The sequence below is a fragment of the Seriola dumerili genome, unplaced genomic scaffold, assembly GCF_002260705.1.
Source record: "Seriola dumerili isolate Sdu_G_001 unplaced genomic scaffold, Sdu_1.0 BDQW01000477.1, whole genome shotgun sequence".
Classification (NCBI taxonomy): Eukaryota; Metazoa; Chordata; class Actinopteri; order Carangiformes; family Carangidae; genus Seriola; species Seriola dumerili.
The window spans coordinates 203909-213748 of NW_019174732.1; the positions used below are offsets into that span (position 1 = coordinate 203909).

The 9840-nt window shown below is 45.3% G+C and overlaps 1 protein-coding gene across 1 annotated transcript in view; it reads left to right on the plus strand.

Moving 5' to 3' along the window:
• Positions 1-6465, plus strand: part of LOC111235150 (galactose-3-O-sulfotransferase 2-like) — a 17718-nt gene extending 11253 nt beyond the window's left edge. The window contains exons 2-4 of the mRNA XM_022763486.1: positions 3138-3242; positions 3543-4140; positions 5467-6465. Of these exons, the coding sequence (XP_022619207.1) occupies positions 3181-3242; positions 3543-4140; positions 5467-6465 (1659 nt within the window). The 5' untranslated portion in view covers positions 3138-3180. The remainder of the gene's footprint in view (positions 1-3137; positions 3243-3542; positions 4141-5466) is intronic.
• The last annotated feature ends 3375 nt before the right edge of the window (positions 6466-9840 follow it).

Genomic DNA, 9840 nt, shown 5'->3' on the forward strand with positions numbered 1-9840 from the left:
CTGTTCCTCTGACTGTTCCTCTGTCTGTTCCTCTGTCTGTTCCTCTGTCTGTCCCTCTGTCTGTTCCTCTGTCTGTTCCTCTGACTGTTCCTCTGTCTGTCCCTCTGTCTGTCCCTCTGTCTGTCCCTCTGTCTGTTCCTCTGTCTGTTCCTCTGTCTGTTCCTTTGACTGTTCCTCTGTCTGTTCCTCTGTCTGTTCCTCTGACTGTTCCTCTGACTGTTCCTCTGTCTGTTCCTCTGTCTGTCCCTCTGTCTGTTCCTCTGTTCCTCTGTCTGTTCCTCTGACTGTTCCTCTGTTCCTCTGACTGTTCCTCTGTCTGTTTCTCTGTTCCTCTGTCTGTTCCTCTGTCTGTTCCTCTGACTGTTCCTCTGACTGTTCCTCTGTCTGTTCCTCTGTCTGTCCCTCTGTCTGTTCCTCTGTTCCTCTGACTGTTCCTCTGACTGTTCCTCTGTTCCTCTGACTGTTCCTCTGTCTGTTCCTCTGTTCCTCTGACTGTTCCTCTGTCTGTTCCTCTGACTGTTCCTCTGTCTGTTCCTCTGTCTGTTCCTCTGTCTGTTCCTCTGACTGTTCCTCTGACTGTTCCTCTGTCTGTCCCTCTGACTGTTCCTCTGTCTGTTCCTCTGTCTGTTCCTCTGTCTGTTCCTCTGTCTGTTCCTCTGACTGTTCTTCTGCCTCTGTTTCTCCTGGACTCTGAGTGTCTGAGCTCAGACCACCGGCAGCAGACAGATGCCTGAAATTCCTCTGGAGGCAGAGCGTCCTACCTGGAGCTATGACTCCTCTCAGAGGTGAAGAGTTCATGACTGTTTGTGAGGAGGAGGAGGGAGGAGGGGGAGGAGGGGGAGGAGGAGGGGGGGCTTCAGCAGCTGGCTGGGCTCCAGATGTTGATGTCGCCTGAGGAAACCTGTGGCTTCTCTCCTCTATTAAGTCTGGACTTCTGTGAACCCTTAATGTTTCTCCTCAGGGGCGGCAGCCAGCAGCTTCGGGTCATTTCCATACAGTATGAAAATCAGCAAGTAGATTTCACACATGCTTTGAATATTTCAACTGAACCTGGACTTGGTGTGCACATGTTTCAGTAGCAGTGATGCACCATAAAACATCTCATTCACTTCTCCTGCAACTTCAGAAAACACATGCAACAGGAAGTGTTTCCAGGGAACACTAAAAAGTGATGAACCTGGCTGGGACTTGCTGTTTGATGCCCAAGTTTGACTTCTGAAGTTAAAAGCATTGTTCAACACTAATTTTTTAGAGAGAGACGGGGGGGGGGGTAAAAGAGACGTCCTGTCACTACACATCCTTAATCCATCCTCAGTGATGATAATAATGATAATAACAATAATAATAACTTAGGTTTTTATAGCACCTTTCAAGGTACCCAAGGCCTCTGTACAGAGTAAGAAGACAAAAAGTAAATATATAAGATGAATAAATGAAAACAAGAAGAGACAGAATGAGTATGGCAATGATTGTAGGAGATTGTAAGAGGTGAGGCAGCTAGAAGTCAGAGGCCTTGGTGAACAGGTGGGTCTTCAGCAGTGTTTTGTAGATGTCCAGAGATCAGGCTGTGTGCATCTCTTGTGGGATGGTGGAGAGCAGACCTGTGTCCGAGGACCGTGGGTTCGGGGATGGGGTATAGGGGTGGAGGAGGTCAGACGGGTACTGGGGGGCGAGACCATGGAGGGATTTGTAGGTGAGGGAGAGGATTTTGTACTGGACGTGGGCCTTGACCGGGAGCCAGTGAAGTTGGATGATGGTGGGGGTGATGTGCTGCCAGGGCTTGGTGTGGGTAAGAACCCTGGCAGCTGAGTTCTGGACATACTGGAGCCTGTCCAGGGTTTTGCTGGAAACCCCAAACAGAGCTCCATTGCAGGAATCCAGAAGGGTGGTGATGAAGGTGTGGATGAGGGTCTCTGCTACAGAGTCAGAGAGTGATGGCTGGAGTGGAGAGATGTTTCAGTGTCTGTAGAGTCGATGTAAATGTAACACGAGTCGGAGGTTACTCTGGTCTGTGTGTCTTCTGGCTCTGACTGGTCTGAGGTCTGTGGTCTGAGGTCTGTGTTTGTAGAAAGCTCTGACTCTGCTAAAACATCAAACCACCAGAACAAGACGAACCAGCAGATGTGAACTGACTCCAGTGACTCTCTCCTGCAGCAGCTGATGTTGAGACCAGTTCAAACTGGATACTGTTGGTTTTATTTAGGTAAGGTCCTTCATTAGAACCAGGCTGATAATAGAGACAGCTCACAGTAAACAGCTCACAAGTAAATGTGTTAGACAGAGAGTGTGGGAGCAGAGAGGAGACACTGACCTCAGTGTTTCAGGACTTTCATTTTGGTGATTCAGGGTCACATCACTTCCTGTGTTTCTGCACCAAATTAAATCTAGATCCTGAAGGATCCTTAGAACTGGACCACATGGACTGAGAACCTGAGAGAGGAGATCTGTGGAGAGTGTGTGTCTTCGGTGTGTTTGTGTGTGTGTGAGAATGTGTGTGTTTGTTTTAGCCACAGGACTTCGTGTTGGCAGTGGAGCCTGAACCTCCACACAGACAGACAGAGCTGAAGTCTGGTGAACGCAGTGTTTAACGGGGGGGGGGGGGGGGGGGGGGCGCGGGCCCCTATTCATAAACTATATGAGTTCCTGAGGAATGTGTCAGTCAGACTGAGGATGAGGAAACAGCAACAATGTGATCTGTGAACATGAGGAGGAGGACTGAGGGATTGTGTTGAGTTAGAATGGACGACAGTAACCACACAGACCACTCTCACCAATCACCAATCACCTCTCATCTGTAGTTACCATCTCTCATCAATAATCTCTCATCAATAATCTCTGGTTCAGATCCGGTTGTAGAGAGGTTAAAGTAAAATGAAGCTTGTTATTCTTCTTCTTATAAAAACAGCAGCTGAAATATTCAGTTCACTAAATCTGAATCAACCATGACTGAATGTTTAACTGAGGCAGTTTCTGTGAGACTAGAAGAGACTCTGAGTCCAGGAGAACGCAAAGGCTGCTGGGAGTTTTCTCATCCATCTGCTGCTGCTGTGAAAACCACCTCCAATATATTTTAGGCTCAGTTCAGACAAGATTTATTTACTGATTCTTCTTCTTCTGCGTGCATGCGTGTGTTGCAGGTGTGTCAGGAGGGGGCTGTGCAGCAAGCGTCACTCTCTCTGGATGCTGCTCGTCCTGCTCCTGGTCTGTGTCGCCTTCCAGACATTTGTCACCCGCTCAGCCAGGTAATGACTCACAGAACGATCCGTACACATGTCAGCTGACAGTCTGATGACATCATTAATTCATGTAACATCATCAGAGTTCAGACCACAGAGGACTGAGGGTGAATGATCCCAACACGTCCTGGGAACTCTTGGTACACCTGTAGGAAGTGTAAATCTACTTAAACACAATCTCACAATTGTGGGGGAAAAAAACCATCAGAAAATATGAATATCATTTAATGATTAATTATTTATTTATGGTGAGAAATCTCAGGAATCCAGAGAGTGAGTCACTGACTGTGATCCGGTTTCTTCCAGGACTGACAAGCTGACAGAACCAGGACCAGGACCAGGACTACCAGATCTGAGATTCACTGTCAACAAACAGCCGAGTCCTTCCCTGCAGAAGGTCTGGGAACACTGGCAGAACACAAGACCACTACAGACAGACAGACCAGATCTTCATCACCAGAAGGGGGGCCATAGAAAACCATCAGATAATATTCTGTTGACCCATGTGGATAAAATCCTGAACCCTGCTGCAGGTTCTCAGCTGGAGGAGCAGCTTGATCCAGGTCCTCTGGTCCTCCGCAGCACCAGGAACCATCTGACTGCAGGTCCAGTAGAGAGACTCGTCCACAGTCCCACCACATCCAGTGACAGGACTAAAATTAGCTGCCACCCAAAGTCTCACATCGTCTTCCTGAAGACGCACAAAACAGCCAGTAGCACCATCTTAAACGTCCTGTATCGCTACGGAGAGAGCAGGAACCTGACCTTTGCCCTCCCAGTGAACAAACACAGTCAGCTGTTTTACCCGTTCTTCTTTGCCTCTCACTTCGTGGAGGGAGTCAGCAGCAGGAGAGTGAAGGAGTTCAACATCATGTGCAACCACATGAGGTTCAGGAAGTCTGAGGTGAGCTGTAAACCAGGTCTCATGTGGACTCCTCATGTGTTCACAGTAGGAACGCCACAATCACATTTTTTTGGCGCTGATACTGATACGATCATCTATGAGTGAGATCAGCTGATTCACAGCTGATACTGATCATTCTCTGTGTGTAGTTACAGCAGCTGGGTTCAGTGGTTGGTCAGTCTTAGCTTTCCTGTCACCTCCAGCAGGTGACAGGTCACCTGATAAAAGAACCACAACATGACTTGACTTTGTTCATCAGAGCAGCACAAACTAGAGTCTCCTCCTCCTCCGCTCTAGTTTCCGGTCACATCCTGTTTATAAGAGTCAAATATGAACCATCTGTGTAAAGTCTTGAGTAACGGCTAAAAGGTGTTTTCTGAGATCACACTGACCTTTGACCTTTAGCCACCAAAATCTAATCAGCTCGTCCTTGAGTCCAGGTGAATGTTTGTTCAAGGTGTCACTGAGATATCGTGTCCATGAGAATGAGACAGACCTGTAAACAAAATGGCTGCCGCTCTGACTGACTGTCACCAACACGGAGGAATAAAACTCCCAAGGAGCATAGCAACAGTTATCCTCCAGGAAGGACAACTGAACTACACAGTGTCATAATTACTTCATTACATGTGTTAACTCAAGTGAATCAACACAGTTATTAACAGACTGAAACATTCTTAAACGTATTCAGCAGGTAACAGTGTAAATAAAATATAAAATGAATAAAACTTGGACTTTCACTTGAGTCCAGTCAACACAGTGTTTACGGAGTCTGTCCATCAGCTCCCTGTGTCCCAACACGCTGCATCTGGGTCCATGTGAAGACCCACACCAGGTCCAGACTGGTCCACCTACAACATGTGGACCACAGTTTGGGCCGAGGCATGGATCAGTGGAGGACCTAACGACACGTTCTTATGGCCCTTCAGTTTCCATGGTAACACTTGGGCCCCGTTGGACGTGTTGTCTCAGTGATCACCTTCAACATCATTCTGTTGTTTAATTTATAATTCATTAATCAACTAAATTAAAAACAGAACAGTCGGGATCCAGAAGGAATCTGATCACATAACTGACTGGACCTCATTGAGCCTGTCTGTCAGGTTTATATACGTCCCCACATACAGTCTGGTATCAGTGTGAGGTCACATGACACTGCTCGGTGCCTTCGTGGACCCAGTTAGTGGAGTCTTAAATGGACATGTTGAATTTATATCTCTTTATATCTCTGATATAAAATAAAGTTGATTTGTTGAATGTAACTCAGTGGCAGTGAAGAAGAATCTGTCTCTAAGATTAATAAATTAAATGTCCTCCTGTGTCCAGGTGGTCAAAGTGATGCCGGACGACACCTTCTACTTCTCCATCCTGAGACATCCTGTGTCCATGATGGAGTCCATCTTTATTTACTACAAGAGCATCCCAGCCTTCCACAAGACTCGCAGCCTGGACGACTTCCTGGACAACAGCTGGAGGACCTACAACTCCTCTGTGACCAACAACCACTACGCTCACAACATCTTGGCCTTTGACTTCGGCTTCGACAACAACGCGGCAGCTGACGCCGACGACCTGGAGGAGAGAGCCAGCAGAGCCGTGGCTGCCATCGAGCGGGACTTCCACCTCGTTCTGATCTCAGAGTACTTTGACGAGTCCATGGTCCTGCTCAGACACGCCCTCTGCTGGTCCCTGGAAGACATGGTTTCCTTCAAGCTCAACAGTCGCAGTGAGAGAACTCGTCATCAGCTGTCAGCAGACACTCCAGAGAAGATCCGGAGATGGAACGCTCTGGACTGGAGGATCTACCTGCACTTCAACGCCACCTTCTGGCACAAGGTGGACAGTCTGGTTGGTCGAGAGCAGATGAAGAGGGAGGTGTCTCAGCTGAGAGAGCTGCAGCTCAAACTTGCAAACACCTGCCTGAAAGATGGCGGAGCAGTCGACCCCTCCCAGATTAAAGACGCTGGGCTGAAGCCGTTCCAATATGGAGCAGCTGTCATTCAGGGCTACAATCTGAACCCAGACTTAGACCCCCAGACCAGGACCCAGTGTCAGAGACTGATCACCCCAGAGCTGCAATACACTGAGCGTCTGTACACCCAGCAGTTCCCTGAGCTAGCTGCTAAACTCAAACACGCTCCGAGGAAGGTTCCTCCTCAGCGCCAGCGCTCAGACAGAGCCGCTGTGATGGGAGGGGTCTGGTCCAGTGGGGGGCACCACAGACCCGTCATCAGACACAGAGTCTCAAACCTCATAAACCTAAAGGCCTCCACAAGTGGCCTGTTAGCGCACACAGCAGCTCACAATAAGACAGGTGTGCCGTGACAGGTGACTGACTGTTTATTAAATATGATTTAAAGGTGTGAAGCAGCTGATGATCCCTAGGAGACTATGACAGAACCGGACCTATAGTGAAGCTCTGATGTAACGTTCTCCTGTAGGTGGTGCTAGAGTTCCTTGTACAGGTTCATCAGCCAATCACAGCTCCTCATATGAGTGGAGAGTATGACCTCACATAGGTGGATCCTGGTCTGATCAGGAACATCAGGAGCCGCTCGCACAAAACCCCTTAAGTTTTCTACACTTGACACTTAAGGTTTAATTTTTCCTCAGCTGAAGGAGTTACTTCAGGCTGTTGCACAGAATAACTTAGTTTCCTTATTAAGGAAAAAAGTTAAGGCATTTACAGCAGTGATAGAGATTTTACAGCAATAAATTTCTACTGTTTCCATGGAGACCAGTTGTTTGCTGGCATTAGCACTTGTGATAGCGTTTAGCATCACAACAAGTTTTTTCCCCTTAGTTTGATCTCTAAGGTCTTTTGTGCAACGGTTTAACTGACTTTAAGTGATTCCTTAAGTATAAGACTAAGATCAGGAGAAAACCGTGAATACTTAAGGGAACATTTTAAGGACACCTTAAGGATGAAACTTAAGGTGTTTTGTGCAACTGTTTTTATTTTAAGGGTATTTTAACTTACCAGATTCTCTGCTCAGTTAGTGCCTTTACAAGAGACAGAAATCAGTCAGACTCATTATCAATTAGATTTAAAGCTACATGATTGATACGAGGAAACAGCAGAGAGGTTCCTGCTGATCCAGGATCTGAGCTGGACGTCATCCTCTGGCTCCATGTCACGTTCCTCCACCGCCACAGTCTTTATTCATTCGACCACCATCACCAGTCTACAGAGACCCGACCATCAGGTTTCAGTCAACCTCGTCGTGGATCAAAGTGTTAATTAGTGCCACGGGTGCTCAGCTCCGAGCCACTCCTCTACAGCTAGAATAGTGCTATGACTTTTGGTTTTAAAATTCCAATTTTTCCCAAAGTTATTCCCAAAAAACTGGGAATAAATAACGCATTAGGAATGCATTGGAATTTTCTTTAGAAACCCACAAAATTTCACCTTTTTTCTACAAAATTTCACCTTTTTTCTGAGTCACCTAGCTCCCTCATACCTGCACGTAGAAATGTGATTCAAACTATAAAACGGAGGAAAACTTCTGCTCTCTCCAAAACACAGCAAATGTTTTTACATAACATGTAAACTTTTCAAACTATGAGCACTCAAAGGAGGAGTGGAAATCACTTTTTCTTCAAAGTTAGAGTGACAGCGTCAGTTGGCTAGAGTGCGTGAAGCAGTAAAAAATAACCTTCATTTTTATTTTTAACTCGAGCTCACGGCCAAACCGTAAAAAGGAGACAAATAATTATTTCTGAAAATGTAGACATAGTTGTTGGGATTCATTAAATGTAACTTTGACAGGCAGGGTCTGCACAAAATTTAAACGGGGGTGCCGAGTCCGGCAGCAATACCTGTCTCACTCTCATTGACACCTAATGTAATCGTCTTTTTCTTTCAAAAGAATCTCACTCTGTCTTCGCACTGAGCTTACTCACTCATTTTAAGGAATATCTGAATAAAATAGAGACTGTAAGAAACTTCTGGCTTCAGTGTCTGTCACGGTGTTTTCGGTTTTTGAAAAGAAGTAACGGTTTTCTCATAATTTGCAATTGTTTTAAGCCATGTAGAAGCCAAATTCTGGGCAGATTTTCACATTGCCATGGCAACGGCAGCTCCTGACCTGTGTGCGTGTGTGCGTGCCTAGCAACCAGATAACCAACTCTCCAAGCTCCGCTAGCTTTACATTAGCCGCATGTTAGGTCTTAAATTACATTTAGTTAGGTCTTAAATATGTAAGTCCATTTACTGCTTCCTTTGTTGCTTTTCTTTTTGTTTTGTTAAATGAGTGAATGAAGTTGTGACGGTCTCCGCTGAGACAGAGGAGAGGAGAAGCTACTAGCCCTCTCTCGCTGTCACTTCTAGTCGCGTTGCTCTCCTCCCCAGTAATGTTAAATTTAGCACCGAAAAAAACATAATAGTGGTAATTTAAATAGCGGTTCATGGGATTTATTAACCCTCAGGGGTCCCTCTGTCCTTTTTTGGACATTTTCTTCACTTTTCTTTTTTGATTTGCTGATCATTTTGGCTGTGTTACAGCTGAAGGTATGGATTTCTGCAAGAAAGTGTCTTTTTTGACATATTTTTAAAATCTAATGTCAGTTACTGTTACAGGTCTATTATACACTGGTAACACATTTTGTACCCTCTGGGGTTCCTCGCGTCCAAAAAAGGACACACAAAGAAAATGCTATAAAATCATCATATATCAATATTTTTTTCTGCTTTTTTTTGCATACATCTCTTAAACCACTTCAGTTCTGCTCAAACCTACCAAATGTTTATTAGTTTTCAGGATTTTAACCCTTTAAATGCCAGTTTGAAGACATGTTGCCTCTTGTTTTATTAAAAAAAACAACACAGAATATGAGATATTTCCCACATAATACATGATGGAGGGATGTGACATTGTTTTATATCAGAGTCTTTTATATCAAGACATTTCTCAAAACCAGAATATGATCAGGGTGACTTTTGAACACTGGAAATAAATCATGTACTCATCTCGGCAGTAGCTCCCGTGGCACTCAAAATTTCCCTGGAATTTTCTAGTTATAGTTACTATAATGTGTCTTAAACTGAACCACATTGTGTTGAAAGGTCTTTAAACTGACATCAGCCTTTGTGTCAGGACAATCTCATGACTGATCTGGGGTCAGGGCGTTGTTAGCCTAGTTTAGCATGAAGACAGTAGGAGGGGGGACAGTTAGACCAGGAACACGTTGGATGTGTGGTGGCTGTGGTTAGAGTGACACGCCGCATGTCACATGTCACAGCTGTGTCACATGATCTAGAGATTCAGCGTCTGGCAGCAGAAAAAGAGTAAAGACCTGATGATGTCACAGTGACATCATACCAGCAACATTATATAAATCTGACTCCTTCAGTGTAGTTTCTCAGTCAGTCTGAAACTGAATATGACACAGACATGAAAATATAAATATATTTTAACCACTGTAGCAGCTGCATGTGCAGACAGAGACATTTACAGACGTTTACTGTCAAAAATGAATTAATAAATTAATAAAGAAGAGAAATCAACATCCAGTAACTGTAAACTCTGTAGAGAGAGACAGAGTGTTCCTGGTGTTACACCTTTCAACACCGGAAAAAACAGTGATTAACACTGAGGTCAGAGCAGACAATCTACTTCCTGTTTACACCAGCTTGCACGTGCTCAGTGTAGATCAATGGTCATGTGAGATGTGATGTTTCAGGTGTGTTAGTGTGGATTT